The sequence below is a fragment of the Eptatretus burgeri genome, chromosome 1 (genome assembly GCF_056783735.1).
Source record: "Eptatretus burgeri isolate ZD-2024b chromosome 1, Ebu_testis_v1, whole genome shotgun sequence".
NCBI classification, from domain to species: domain Eukaryota; kingdom Metazoa; phylum Chordata; class Myxini; order Myxiniformes; family Myxinidae; genus Eptatretus; species Eptatretus burgeri.
In genome coordinates this window covers 113502784-113519220 of record NC_140961.1, presented here as the reverse complement: position 1 = coordinate 113519220, position 16437 = coordinate 113502784, and the positions used below count along the sequence as shown (strand labels likewise).

General features: G+C 40.5%; 1 protein-coding gene across 8 annotated transcripts in view; it reads left to right on the top strand.

Annotated features, from left to right (window-relative positions):
- The window catches only part of NUBPL (NUBP iron-sulfur cluster assembly factor, mitochondrial), an 84440-nt gene that overhangs the window by 66279 nt on the left and 1724 nt on the right, over positions 1-16437 (top strand). For 7 of the 8 annotated variants that reach the window (XM_085895440.1, XM_085895431.1, XM_085895423.1 and 4 more), the window contains 4 exons: positions 7144-7229; positions 9151-9262; positions 14357-14439; positions 16154-16275. In XM_085895440.1, coding sequence (XP_085751566.1) covers positions 7144-7229; positions 9151-9262; positions 14357-14439; positions 16154-16252 — 380 coding nt within the window. In that variant the 3' untranslated portion in view covers positions 16253-16275. The remainder of the gene's footprint in view (positions 1-7143; positions 7230-9150; positions 9263-14356; positions 14440-16153; positions 16276-16437) is intronic. The other variant, XM_085895451.1, reaches the window with a different exon arrangement.

Sequence of the window (16437 nt, the reverse complement as noted above, 5' to 3'; positions counted from 1 at the left end):
CGCATCGCCCTTGCCTTCGCTTCGCTTCCCTCACCTCGCTCTGGCTGACATCAGGGGTAGGTAGAGCCCTGCAGAGACATGTTGCTCGGCTTACTGTGCCAGGGGCGGGTCCAAGTGATGTCACCACGCCACCTGGCCAATTGGGGGGTTTGCCGCCCGTTTTGGAGAATGAGAGGAAGATAACGCATGCGCAGAAGGTCGTTCGGTGTGGAGAAGGCAGAGTTCGGGGAGGAGCCACGCGTGTCCCTCGACTAATCGGAGTGCAGCGGGTGGGGTGACCGCGACTCAGCCAATCTGGGCCCGCGACGGGAGAGGGCGGAGTTGCGAGGAGGCGCCCCCCCCCCCCTTCGAAGCAGGGGAGATAAAAATAGCACGGTCTGCGCGCAAGGGCGTTCGTTCTGTTCTGGGATCGGCGCGGGACTGTGCACGGTTTGTTCCCCTGGCGTTCTGTTCTGGGTCAGGCGCGTTCTGCGCATTGTTCTTCGGCGCGTTCGTGCACGGTTATCCGGCCGTCCTGGTCGCGCACGAGTTCGGGAACGCGTCTACGGACGAAGGGTCTTCTCCCGCCAGCCTGCGCCCTGCCGGCTTCGCAAGCTTGGATCCTCCGGATTGTGCAAGGGGTCCAGTTCAGCCCCGAGGACCTGGTCCTCAAAGACCGCACGAGGCGGAAAGGTCCTTGGTAGACCCTCAGCTCCACTATCCTCCGAGCTGAAGGCCGAAATAGAGGCGTCGGCCACCACTTCTTTGGATGTGTGTGTGTGTGTGTGTGTGTGTGTGTGTGTGTGTGTGTGTGTGTGTGTGTGTGTGTGTGTGTGTGTGTGTGTGTGTGTGTGTGTGTGTGTGTGTGTGTGTGTGTGTGTGTGTGTGTGTGTGTGTGTGTGTGTGTGGCGCCAGTCTTATAAGTAACAAACTGTGTAAGTGATTTTGTGTTGTATATATTTGCATCGCATTCATTATATTCGGTTTAGTTCTGCTCTGTGTTTCCCCTTTCCCGATTGCATAAATAAATACCCATTGATAAATGGCCGACGGAATGGCTGATGACGGAATAAATAATCGGGCCAACAGAACTTGGCGATTGAAACCGCTCGGCATTGCACATGGAACGGGCTCGCTTAAGCGGCTTGTTTCCGTACGAGTTTTGTCGAGGGTGAAATTCCCCGGTAGTTGGACCACGTGGGTAATTAGGTAAATTGAAGTTGGCAATTAACCCTACCCCACGTGCCAATAGTCTACCCATTGGCGGATTTCGGTCCAAAAGAAAAGGGACCAGTCTTCTCCGGACTTTTCCGGAGAAGTACGATCTATATTCCGGGTGATCAAGCCGAGGCGACTCCACTGCTCCATCTGGTGGTCGTGCTCGTGGCGATGCACTGGCGGAAAACTACAACAAAATATATATATATATTGTTACGGTTCTGGAAACCATGTGCATTCAACATACAGGTCCCAAAAGTTAGTTATGCCGTTAAGTACATGAGAGATAGAACCCCTCCTTTTGTCTAGTGGGAGAATCAAAGGTGTGCATTGCGTGGTTCTTTTAGCTAGGTTATTACATCTAACAAACCACATATCCTCCAATGAAACATCCAACGGTACCATTGCGCTTGCAGCCCTCGGTTCGTGGGCCACAGCGCACCATTGCCTGAGGCGGAATTCCGACGATGGTCGGAGCAGTTGCACCACGTCCACCTTCCTCAAACATGCGTGGAGGGGAGGGGCGGCTTTATCCGGGTATGGCCGAAACCCTGCCCAGAAAGGGTGGGCCCGTGGGAACCCTGTCCAATCAAGGCTGACAGTGACGTATGCTTCACCGAGCCTCGCCCCAGATTCTTCACCGAGGGGGCTCTGTTGTTGCCTTTCGTTGGTTCTTAAGAGAGGAGCGCATCTGAGGGGATTAGAGAAGAAAGGAGCACATTGATTGGGTGCATTGTGTCGTGTTGTTGGTGGTTCATGGTTCGTTTGTGGAGTTAGCTGGTTCTTTTGCTGGCGTTCGTGGAGCCTGCGTGGGTCCCGTCCGCGACCCTGATCTCCGCCCGGGGACTCCGACTGCTCCACGTGGGTTCCTCCATGGGCACGAGCCCCGCACGTGTGACTGTGGGCTGAGCTGCACCACCACTGATAGGTGCCGCACCATGGAGCACCCCTACCTCCAGCGTGCAGATACCCCACCGAACTGCGACGCCCCCCCCACCCCCAGCTCGTCTCTCCTTCTCTGGCTGTGGGGGTCTTCAATAAAATATCTGTGTGTGTGTCTGAGTGTGTTGGGCCCATATTTTAAGTTGAACTGCATAAGTGTTATTCCACCATTGTAAATATTCCTTGTATATTCCCCAATAAGTCTTCCCTGTGTCTTTTTATTGTAAATAAACAATTGTAGAAATGTTCCCAGTTCATTTCCGTCCTTTCTTGCATTGGTCCAGCATGGTTCGGATCTGAGTTTAGGCGGGTTTTTATACGCGATAATCTGTTCATCCTAGCCGTCATGGCTTTGGCAGTTCCACTCGACTGCACCCCAACCGGAGTTGGTATTCGGTAGTTGGAACTCTTCCGCAGTCCGTAGAGTGACCCGGTTCGAGAAAGACGTGCCGGGGGCGTGGTTCCCTGCTCGTCGAAATCGCGTAGTTAATTAGGTAAATTGGTTCTTGACAAAAAGACCCAACGCTACGCGGTTGAGATATTGGCGTCCACGGTCTGTTCAGCGACCTGCCGGCTCACGGAGTTATCCGAGAGCGATGGCCTACAATTCCGGGGAGTCCGGTGGGAGACGACAAACCTCCCCCACACCTCAGTAGTTGTTCTCGCCACTGACCCCCGGCCCACAACAATATATATATATATATATATATATATATATATATATATATATATATATATATATATATATATATATATATATATATATATATATCATATCATATATCATATATCATATCATTCGCACCTCCTAGATGTTAGGGTGAGCATCGCCGTGTATTATGTCTCACACGGTAAAATTGCATAATCCGCAAAGATCAAACAACAATCTGCCACCCAGACGATTGTTCCCACTCATGCAAACCATTCAACCAGAAGGCACGTGGTGCGATCGGCGGTTATATCAAAATATGTGGAGTGTAACGAGCACTCCCCCAATCTCTAATGGAAATAATATCCTCCACCAAAGCATCACCTCCAATCTAGAGGCCTCAGCCCAACAACTCTAGTCAAACAGACGAATATTACATGGTCAACATGAGTTAACCATCAAACAGAGCCACCTATCCAGACCTGAACCAAAATTGAATGGGCTTGTTCTTGTCACATACCCATTTCATCCTCCCGGTTTTTCATAATTCATCCACAACTTTTTGAAATACCATGCTATATATTGTTTTAGCCCTATCTCTCAATGGTGAAAAATCAGTTGGAAATTTTTTTTTATCTTATCTGGATCCAGATCGTCACGAAATTCGTATCCATTTGTCCTTGTCACACGCCCGTCCTGTCCACCAAGTTTTTTTTTTTTTTCTGAATCCATGCTTAACTTTTTGAGATATCATGTAATCTATCGGTTTTGGCCCCATCTCTAAATTGTGAAGAAACACTAATGAAATTCTCCATCAAGTTTTGTCTGAATCCGTCCATAGCTTTTTCAGATATCCTGCTCACAAACAGCTAAACATACACAGTCAGGAGTGAAAATATATCCTTCGGCCACCTTCAGTGGCGGATGTAATGAAACACATTTGTGTTTACGATGCCCAATGTGAAGCAATCAGGCTTTAAGTAAGGTACTTCCTCATAGGTAATTATATTTGGATTATTACTTTGCGAAAAATAAAAATAAAAAAAATTGACAAGTATGTTAATCACCACTGTTTGTGTTTGCTTGTGTTTATTTGGCATTTTAATTTTTTTTTTTTTTACAAGAATGTTGATTGCTTGTGTTTGTTACTTGGCAAATTTTATTTTATTTTTGACAAGTATGTTGATCGCCTCCGTTTTTGGTTTGTGTGTTTGTTGGCGAAAAAAAAAAAATGGACAAGTATGTTGATCGCCTCTGTTGGTTTGTGTGTTTGTTTGTCTGTGCGTTCACCTCCAGCCCAAACCGCTCAACCGATAATTCTTAAATTTTCAGAGATTAATCTCAATGACCCTGTGATGCTCCCGCATTGAAGTTTCATATAATTTGGTCAACCAAAATTTTCTCCATCAGCCAAAAGGCCAATTTGAGCCAAAATGTTCTAAGATCCTCAAATTTCATCCGATTGACTTGAAATTTGAACAGGATTTGCAATTCAGGTCAATGAATTTAACTACCAATTAATTTTGCGATCAACTTAGGCTAAAAGGCCAAATTGAGCCAAGTTTTCTAATATCCTCAATTTTCATCGGATTGACTTGAAATTTGAATACCATTTTCCAGTCAGGTCGCTGAACTCAACTACCAATTAATTCTAAGGGCAAAAGGTCAATCCAGGCCTGATTTCTAAAATTTATAGATATGGCCAAAAACTAAATTCATAACTATCTCTCAAAAAGTTGTGGACGAGATTAGAGAAAACAAGGTTGATGAGTTTGATAGGTGACAAGAACAAGCGGATTGGATTTTGGTTCGGATCCAGCCCATCAGGAGGATACAAAACATAAACTGTCCTTCCTGTCAGAGGTATGTGCTCCACCGAGTGCCAATCTAATTTGTGCTGTTTTGCTAAGTTATCACTCAATGAGTGATTTTTCATTTGTGTGTTTGTGTGTTTCTTTGTCTGTCTGCTCACCTCCAGCCCAAACGGCTCAACCGATCATTCTGAAATTTTCAGAGAAGAATGGTACTGTTCCTGCAACGGTCCCGCATTGAAGTTTCCTAAAATTCAGTCAACTGAAAAGGTCTACATCGGCCAATAGGTGAATTTGAGCCAAATTTTGTAAAATCCTCAAATGTCATCTGATTGACTTGAAATTTGAAGAGCATTTGCATATCAGGTCACCAAATTCTACCACCTATTAATGTTGAGGTTAACATAGGCCAAAAGGTCAACATAGATGAAAAGGTCAATATTGGCCAAATTTCTAAAATCCTCAATTTTAATCCAATTAACTTGAAATTTGAAGAGCATTTGCAAATAAGGTCACCAAATTCAACCGCCTATTAATTTTTAGGTAAACATGGGCCAAAAGGTCAACATAGACATAAAGGTCAACATAGGCCCAATTTCTAAAATCCTCAATTTTAATCCAATTAACTTGAAATTTGAACAGCATTTGCATATCAGGTCACTGAATTCACCACCGACTAATTTTGAGGTAAACATAGGACAAAATATCAACATTGGCCAATGGGACAATTTGGGCCAAATTTTCTAAAATCCTCAAATTTCATCCAATTGACTTGAAATTTGAACAGCATTTGCATATCAGGTCAGTAAATTGAACTGCCTATTGATTTTGAGGTTAGCTTTGGTCAAAAAGTCAACATTGACCTTAAGGTCAACCCAAAATGTGCCAAATTTTTTAATTGTTTCTAAAATTGTCAATTTTCATCCGATTGAATTGAAATTTGAAGTCCATTTACATATGAGGTCGCTGAATTCAACCACTTTTTAATTTTGAGATCAACACAGGCCAATTTGGGCAAAAATTGGCCAAATTTACTAAAATCCTTAATTTTCATCCGATCGACTTGAAATTTGAACACCATTTGCATATGAGGTTAGCAAATTCTACCACCTACTAATTTTGAGGTAAACATAGGCCAATTTGGGCCACATTTTCTAAAATCCTCAATTTTTATCCTATTGACTTGAAATTGGAAGAGCATTTTCATGTCAGGTCGCTGAATTCAACCACTTTTTATTTTTGTGGTTACCATAGGCAATAAGGTCAACATAGGCCAAATTTTATAAAATCCTCAATTTTAATCGAATTAGCTTGAAATTTGAAGAGCATTTGCATTTAAGGTCACTGAATTCAACCACCTCTTAATTTTGAGGTAAGCATAGGCCAAAAGTATGACATAGGCCAATAGGCCAATTTGGGCCAAATTTTCTAAAATCCTCAATTTTCATCCGATTGACTTGAAATTTGAAGAGCATTTTCCCATTAGGTCGCTGAATTCAACTGGCGATTAATTCTCAGGTCAAAAGGTCAACACAGGCCTTATTTCTAAAATTGATAGACAGGGCCAAAAACTAAATATATCACTGTATCTTAAGAAGTGGTGGACTAATTATGACAAAACAAGGTGGATGAGTTGAAGAGGTGACAAGAACAAGGGGATTGGATTTTGGTTCTGATCCAGCCAATCAGTGGGATACAAAACGTAAACTGTTCCACCTGGCAGAGTATGCACTTTACTGAGTGCCATTCTACTTTTTTGCTGTTTTGCCAAGTTGTCACTTGATGAGTGATTTTTCATATTATTGTTGATTATTTCAAGATATTCAGTGCGGGAGATGGGGTTTTGCAATCATGTTTGTGCGTGCATGTGTTCGTATGTGTGTTTCTGCGTGCGTCCTCATCTGTCCAGGCCATAACTTTTGTTTTGTTTTTCGTCAGGCCATAATTCCAGCTTTCGTCATCAAATTTTCAACAAATCTTTATTATGAGAATATGGAGAAAATAATTCAAAGTTGGGTCAAAATGTGAAAGGACAAAGTTATTGTGAGTATATACATCAGTTATTAGCCCCGCCGCAGCGCGTCAAGCATGAGACGCCCCAATTTTTTTCATTGCGTTTGTGTTTCTTTATTTATATACTATTAGGTTTAAGCATGTCTGTCCAAGCCATACAATTTTTGACAATTGAGCTTATGTCATCAAATCTTGAAGAAATGCTTATAATGAAAAGATGGAGAACACAAATGAATGAAATGTACAATGTTTTTTTGAACTGTCGCTTTCATCAAGTTTAGTTTGAGTGCAAAGCAGATGTGGATGGGCTTTGTATTTTGATATGCTTTCAAGTTAAGCAATTGTATTTAAACCATTCATGAGTCACCCCATACTTGCTCTAACTTGCTTTGATTTTTCATTGGCTTTCAAAGTGAATTTTGGATTTCTTCTTTTTTAGTTTAGTTTTCTTTTGTGATTCCATAATTGTGCAGTTTAACTTTATCATTTTTCTTCTGTCAAAAGCTTTCTTGCCAAATCTTCCCACCCTAGGTGCAGTTATTGTGAGTACACCTCAGGACATGGCTCTAATCGACGCAAGGCGTGCTGCTGAGATGTTTCGTAAAGTTGGTGTTCCAGTGTGTCTTACACTGCCAAATACAAAGACACATTGTCATGGGAAACACTCTTTATTGATGGATAATAAACGGAAACAGAATAAACAGGCAGACAAAAGATGTATCAAAACACATTATATGGGACAGTTCTTTTTCAAAGCACTTTTAAAACTAGTATTTGCCAAGTCAATGCTTGCAGAGGACTTCACAGTAAGATTAGAATATGATGATGAAATGCAGAATACACTTTTTTGTTAAAAAAAAAAAAAAAAATATATATATATATATATATATATATATATATATATATATATATATATATATATTAAGTGGCATGCATGGCAAAATACAGTCGAGGTTTTGAAAATTGAATACTGTCGTTTGACACTAAATTTGATTTTTTTTTTTTTTAAGAAATATTTTAAATTGTTTTTTGCAATTACCTTTTCAAAACTAATCTCAGACTTTGATTTAATAAGCATCTATAGTTCAAGTTTAATCACAAGGAGAGACAAAATTGCTCATTAAATATAAATAGGAAGCTAAATAAATTACTACTTTTAATGGGCCTAACTATTTCCAGCTTCTTGTGGGGTCTGCTGGGGGAATGTTTGTTCTAAATCTTTCACAAAACAGGCTGGCCAGACTTGACGTTTGATGAAGGATCAGGAATTTATAATTTGTTCAGAGTGCAAGCAATAACTCGTGTACTCTTTGCAAAAGATGGCTTTAATGTCCACAACTTCATGCTAACAGATTGTTCCTCCGGCTTAACATCCATACAGTGGACAGCGTACACATTGATGACTTGTTCTGCATGCAAAACACCAGGTTGAGAGTTTATTGTTTATTGCTGGGTCAAAATTTGATCCTCGGCTAAACAGTCCAAAGACTAGTGTGGACACCTCTAAATAATCCTGGCAACCCAAACCAGAAAGGTAATGAAAGTGTAACAAAATCAAAAGAATTGCCTGTTCATATAACTTGACATTCCTGCTCCTCATTGATACTTCCCCATAGAAATGATATTTCACAATGGGTATTTTGTTTTGTATTGCTTCGATTTATAACTCCTGAAAGACATGTAAAACAAGAAGGAAACTAAATGTAACGATTTTTTTCGATCATAATGTGGAAAGCTGAATGACCATTTGAGATCCCAATCTGCATATGACCTGTCAAGCCTGAGTTTCAATGCCAACCCAGCTATAAACTGTCATCCTGGTGTTTCGCAGGCAAGGCGATTCATCAATATGTGTGCCGTCCCTCGGATGGACGTTAAACTCGGTGTCCCGTCCGCCAGTATTAGTTAGTGGATGTTCAATATTGTAAGATGTCATACCTGAAGAGTCGACAAGATATCATCGACACCATTAACAAATTACAAATTCCTTCTCTACCTACAGAAGACATTGCATTAGTGGCATGGCTGCACCCCAGCAAATGATGCTATCCACAGCTATGTGTTGCATATTAAAGATTAAGATCACAATGTCATCCTGGAGCAACTCTGGCGGGAAAAAAAACTTGACAAGAAATCACATGATGAACTAGAAGGGCACTTGGTGGAGTGCATACCTCTGCCACGTAATGCCTGAGCCATGAGAACATATCGGTCCCAATACTTTTTTGAAATATCATGTTATACAGTATTATATCATTTTTGACCTAATCTCTCAATGGTGAAGAATTACTTAAAATATTCTAATTCTCGGATCCGGATCCGGATCGGGATCTTCACCAACATCTAATCAGTTCGTCCTTGTCACCCACCAAACCTGTCCACAAAATTTCATCCAGATGCGTCCACAACTTTTTGAGAAATCCTGTACACAAACAAACAGACAGAAAGCGGTGAAAACATAACCTCCTTCACCTTCGGTGGTGGAGGGAAATGTTATTCTTCAATCTTAGAAATGCCTTCTTTTATTCCCACATTCAGGTGATCGGTTTGGTGGTGAATATGAGTGGATTCCAGTGTCCCAACTGCCATCACCAAACACACATATTTGGGGAATCAGAGACTGCCCAGCAGCTTGGATTGGATGTGCTGGGTAAGGCCAATGTACAAATCATTACTCATTACTGTACAGTGTTCTGCATATGATCATGTCCTGATTGGGGAAACTAATTTTGTGAAGATGACATACTTTTAAGCATTCCTTAATCCTTTTTAGGTCATTTCTACCGAGATGACCTAATAAAGCCGGATCAGATATCCGTCCGTTCATCCGTATGTCTGTACGTCCGTCCGTCCGTACGTCCGTCCGTCAACAATTTTTCTTTCCGATCTTGATGAAACTTAGTATGTGGGTAGAGGTCGATGAGTGTTGCACAATGATGTAACTTTTGTCTGGGTTCAAGGTCAGGGTCAAGGTCACGAGGTCACGTAAGTTATAAAAATCACCATTTTCAAAACCTATCTAGTCTTATCTGCCATTCTACAAGATATTCGGCAACTGTTTATTGATTATGATAGTAAAAAATATTATCTTGTATCTAACTGGACAGATTTTTGAATTTCCTTCCCGTTTGATCGTCACGTGATCTGGAAGATGGCCAAAAACGCCGATGCAATTCGCAAAGAAGGAAGGAAGGAGAAATGAAATATAAATATAAAACACATTTTTAGCCTTTTATATTTATACATTTTCTGCCGAAGGTGAAAAAGTTTCAAAACCCGAAATGTAAACGTCTGCATTTATTTTCAAAATATAATTTCGTGCGCGCGCGCCAAAATGCCGAGTCATCTTTAACTAAACTGCGCAGTTCGAGCTGTGCAGTAGAACTGCGCAGTAGTCTTCGGTCATAACTGAACATTGAGAACTTGTGGTATTATAGAGGTGACCGTCACCCCCACACGGGGGTAATTTTTTTTTAACCCTCGCAGGAGGAGAGGGTATTGCATTTGTGTCCGTTTGATTGTTTGTTTGTCTGTCCACACAGAACTGTAGAGTTTTTTCCGCAGCCGCTTGTCGGATTGAGACAAAATTTTTACTATAGGACTACTCATGCAGAATGTTTTATTGATAACTTGCAAATGCAACCCATCGCTTCACTGACGGGGGACAATAAAGAGCAGGGGGGGGGGGAGAAAGAGGGAGAGAGGAGATAGACACACACACACACACACACACACACACACACACACACACACACACACACACACACACGCAAACACAAAGATTTATCTTCAAACAGAGTTCTTTGAAAGAGGAATTCAAGTGGGAAATTAGCAAAATTAAATTGAATAATATATTAACGCCCTGAACACTAAATGTCGATTGATGCTCTTTGCCTTCACAGCCACATCATGGCAAACACCTGATCAGATGGACCTTATTGTTTTTATATATACATCGATGTTGAAGTGAGTGGTGGATTACATTAGCAGGAGATTGCACAAAAAGGGAAAACAAAACGATTTCCTGTAAAAATACAATTGCACATTTTTAGTGGATGAGACACTTCCCGAGGCACCAACCGCACAGCACCGCAGGGCCCAACACTGGCGAAACGTACGTCTGCCTAATCAATGTTCCATTGAGAGCATGTGTACCTTAACCGAAATGAACAACCAAGCAGCTTGGAGAGTGTTTGCTAAGTGGCTTAAGCAAGTACTCAAACGAAACGGATGATAAGAAATGGCTAGTTTGGTATGCGATTCGCTAAACAATAAACATACACCTCCCGGAGACGCCCAAAATGTCAAATATGTCCGAATTGAATAAATGAACATCTTTTTAGAAGTAGGATCTGCTTGTAGGTTCGATTCTGGAGCTTAAATTTTGTAATTCTGCTTAGTTTAAGAGATACTCGTAGTGATTGCATGTGCGGAAATGAAATATAACAATGAATACTGATGACTCCGGGTGTTTAGAAGCATTGCAATGTACCCAGTGATTTGTAGCTATGATGAACAGGCATTCGATAATGTGAGTGAGGAAAGTGAATAAAAAAAATTTTATCATGAAGAAATCGTTGCAGCCTGTTCCAACTCAAGGCATGTTTGAGCAGGCCAGGAAACATAGCAGCTTCAGACCCCGGCAAGGTTATCCAGGAAACTCCTTAACACCCAAGGAGTGAGGTGGCCGAGGATCACCTGATGAAGGATATAAATAAATACGGCCGTTAATTATTTTCTAATGGGGTGTTTTAATTAATCCAAACACCAAATTTTCACTCTTGCACTTCCTTGGAGTTTTCTTCATATGCATGCAAAGTTTCAGGTTGATAGGTTTTATGGTTTTGAAGTTTTATGGAGGACACACACACACACACACACACACACACACACACACACACACACACACACACACACACACACACACACACACACACACACACACACACACACACTTTTATTAGTATAAACTAGCAAAGTACCCGCCCATGGGCGGGTACAGTTATCTGTTGAATGGCGTTGGTCCCGTCTCGATCGGATGAAATTGAGAAATTTAAGTTACCTGGTGACCTTGACTCCGTGATGTTTGACCTTGACCTTGATCCCCTTATGTCCATTCCCAAGGATCACATATGCCAAGTTTCATGTCATTCTATCCAACGGTTTGGCCATCTATAAAGGACAAACAAACATGAAAAATTGACATTTTAGTCAATTTATGACGTCATAACTCGAAAACCGGAAGTCGGAAGTGAATGTCGTCAATCAACTGTCATTTAATTTTGATTATCTGTCGAATGGCGTTGGTCCCGTCTCGATCGGATGAAATTGAGAAATTGAAGTTACCCGGTGACCTTGACCCCGTGACCTTTGACCTTGAACTTGACCCCCCCCCCCCCATGTCCGTTCTCATGACCCAAGGATCACTCGTTCCATCCAACGGTTTGGCCGCCTATAAAGGACGAACAAACATACACGCATACATACATACAAACATATTCTACCTTTTTAGTATAGTAGATTATGATGCCATAGATCACGTGGTGTGGCAGTGTTGAAGAAATTTCTAAGTCATCTGTACAATTGAACATTTATTTAACAAATAACATAAACAAACAACTTAAACAAATGCATATGGAGGGATCCAAATACAGACTTGCTCCAGATCTCTGAAATACATGGAGAATCTTAGATCCTTATTTAGTGTTCAGTGAGACATAGTATTTTATTTTTTTCAGATCCTGGCGCCAACTTTGTCAGGTCTTGACATTATCATATCTTTCCTTTGTATGGAAATATCACCTTAATATTAAAATTTATGAGCAGGCTGACCTCTTCCAATAAGTTGAATTCAGTAAGAAGAATTGCCTATCATTTAAAAGCTATCTAAAGGAATTTTTATAAAAGACACCAGCAAATTGTAATGTGGGTCTCGGAAAAAGTCCAGATGTTTACAATAAGCTCTAATTGCTTCAAGGTAATATATCTTCCCAGTCTGGGAGAAGCAGACTGACTTTTAAAACCTATATACTATAGAAACTTATCTTTAATGTCCATAAGAGTTTGACGTCATTCTAGCATTGTGTGCGTTTTTCTGTGCCAGGAAAAGATTAACATGTCTGGATTTGAAATATATGTTACAACTATACAACCAGGTCAGGCTGGGGCTGTTTGAAGGCTGAAAATAAGCTTCATCTGGTGGATGTCAAGACCTGACAAAGTTGTCACCAGCATCTCAAAAAAATAAAGTACTATGTCTCACTGAACACAAAATAAAGAACTAAGATTTTCCATGTATTTCAGAGATCTGGAGCAAGTCTGTATTCGGAACCCTCCATATGCATATTATATGTTTTTGTTGTTTGTTAAATAAATGTTCAATTGTACAGATGACTTAGAAATTTCTTCAACAACTGGAAAAATGGAATAACTTTCGACCTCTGTGTCTCTGAAACCGCACCAAGGAAAAAATTGAAACTTGGCACACGGCAAGTACTGCTCATGAGGAATGTCTGATTTTTTTTATGACCTCATAGACGGCTTCGTTATGGCATCATAATTGCATATGTAGAATACTCTATCCCATCAGTATGACAAATTGTCAGGGTCATTTTGTGATAAAGTGGTCCATAGAAATATATTTGATGATGTGATTGGTCATGTGATTTGGCAGCCATATTGTGTTTTTTTTTTTTTACATAAAAATTTCAAAAATCCTCTTCTCCGAAGTGGCTGAACAGATAGAGGCAAAACTTTATAAATATAACCGCCTATCCATGAGGAACAAAAAGTTCACACATATGATGTCATTGGTCACATGGTTTGGCAGCTATATTGGAATTACCTTAAAACCTATAAGAAATCTTCTTCCCCAGAAAAGCTGGACAGATTGTGGGGAAACTTCACACAAATGTTCCACACGCCTTTGGGATACCAGGGTATTCATGAATAACTGATAAGTCACATGGTCTGGCAGCCATATTGGATTGAGTGAAAAGATTTTTTTTAAAACTATTTCTCTTGAACCACTTCATCAATCAACGTGAAACGTCACAATTATGAGCTAGTCATGATGGGGGATATATGTTTTAAATTTCTACCGATCAGACGCATGCTCTGGCAGCCATAATTATTTAATTTTCTGATCCTGTTCTTTTTGATATATATATACACATGTTGACTAAGGCTCACTTGGCTGTGCCTGGATGGGTTTGAGGGTAGAGGAGTAGCAGTTGAAATGCAAATGCTATCCAGGTTCCTCCTGATGACTTAATCTCTGCTTTTTGCTTGTTTGGATTCCTTCTAATAACTCCAATGCAGGACTGTACCAATTTGGTCTTCCATTTGATTTGAATTGAATTCATTTTAAGCCCATTCTAAATTCAATTGATTAATAATAAAAAATGTCGTGGGTCAGGGTCAGGTGTCTAATCAAAGTGGGGTTCCATAAATGCGAGACGTTTTGGTACCCAGTCATCACTGCCAGCAGTTATAAAGTGGCAGTTCAAGTTATGTCTCTTATTAATAACGTAACACACAAGTGCACAAATGCCACACAAAATACCCCACACAAAACCACACAATACAAGTCCTAGCAAGGGTCTGCAATCTCTGATTGATTGCTCTTTTTTCTTGTTTTCTATTGTAATTGCAGACAAACTTGGCATGGCAAAAATATAAAAGTATCATGCTCGGCTTCATGCACAACATTCGCATGGTGTTCCCTAATTATTGTTGTTTACAGGAGAAATACCACTGCATATAAGCATCCGTGAATCTTCTGACAGAGGGAAACCCATTGTTCTGCTACTTCCTGATGGAGCAGAGGTGGGCGTTTAATGCTTGACTACGTCTGTTTTATTAGTGTATATATTACAGTGTGTGTATATATATTACAGTGTGTGTGTGTGTACAGTATGTATGTATATTGTATATATGTATATATATATATATATATATATATATATATATATATATATATATATATATATATATATATATATATATATATATATATATTTGTGTTGTGCTGTGTTGTCACTGAACTACGACCTCAAACTTTGAGAAATCATGGCAAACTTCCAGGCTGCACCTCCCTCTCCAATGTATATGTCTTCAGGGTATTTTTTAAATTATTATTTTAAATTAAAACTTAAATCTTCAACTTCAATTGCTTATAAAAATGTAGTATCGCGAATATTACACGTAAATTTGCAAAATATTTTTTTTAATTCTGCTGAATTCTGTAAATCATGACAACACGACAACTCACGTACTTATCCTCAGTTAAAACAAGCCTGTCTCTATCACGACATGTGGTGAGGTGTTTTGAAATACCGGCAGTCGTTTTGAAATACGTGGAGGGAGGTGTTTTTAATAACATGGCGGTTACGTGTCACTCAGGTGTTTTTTAATAATGTGGTGGTGAGGTGTTTTTAATAATGTGGTGGTGAGGTGTTTTTAATAATGTGGCAGTGGATAAGAGTTCAGGTGTGCCCAGGAAGGATAAGAGTTCAGGTGTGCATTGACTGGCTTTGGAGGCGACATTATCAGTGTGACTTGCCCAATAAAGATCATAACTGATAGTGAGACCCAAGAGTTTGAGTGACTGAACTTATTCAAGAGGGTTGTTAAAAAGTAGATGAAGGGGTTTGCCATAGGAGGGTCTCGTACACACAAGCAACCTCCATTATTTTTGGAGATAAATAGTGAGAGTGTGAGATTTCTCAGGATTGAAACATATTCCAAGTGTTTGACCAGCTTGTGATTTTATCAAGGTCTGAAGAGAGAGGGAAGAGGCTGCTGCTTGTCTATTTGAAGGATGAGGGATGTCATGGCAGAGGGTGAAGTCATCAGAAAATATATAAAAAGGATTTTCCACAGGGTCAGAGAGATCGTTGATAAAGTTCAGGAATAGGATTGGGCCCAGAACACTTAGTTGGGGCACATCAGCCTTAACAGGGAAAGGAGATTAAAGGATTCCATGGAGAGCCACACATTGGCTATGAGAGTAGAGGAGGTCAGTAATTCATGTGTGAAATGGGCTTTGGATGCCATAAGCAGAAGGTTTGGAGAGCAAGGTGGGATGCCAGACTGTATCAAAAGAATGAGATATGTCTGGAGGGATGGCCCTGATCTCATGTCTGACATTGAGGACCTCCATCCATTGTTGGGCGAGTTGAAGCAACATGTCCAAGGTAGAGTAACCTGGTCGGAATATGAATTGATGATCTGAGATGAGTTTGTTGGAGAAAAGAAAAGATTTCATATCAACTGCAATGATGGATTCCGTGACCTTGCCGATGATTGGAAGTAAGCTAATATGTCTGGAGTTAAGGGGATCCGTTTTTGCACGTTTTTATGCCTCCGCTGATGAAGTCGCTGGTGGCATTATTTTTTCGGGTGACCATCCATCCATACGTACGTACGTCCATGATGATTTTCTCTGTTTTCTCTGCAACCGCTTATCCGATTGACACAATTTTCACCAGAGGTACGAATAATCATGTAGAATGTTTTAATGACAATTATAATGTCATAGGTCATGTGGTGTGGCAGCTATGATGGAAAAAAGGAAATACTTTGGACCTCCATCTCCAAAACCACCTCCATGGAAAAAATTGAAACTTGGCACATGTGAAGTACTCTCCCCATGGGAAACAAGTATGACTTTTTTGTTGATGTCAAAGGTGGCTGTGTTATGATATCATAATTGCATATGTTGAACGCTTTATCTGATCAGTGTGAAAAATTTTTGAGGGTCATCTCGGAATAAATTGTATGGGGGGAAAAAAATTCATGACATCATCGGTCACGTGGTTTGGC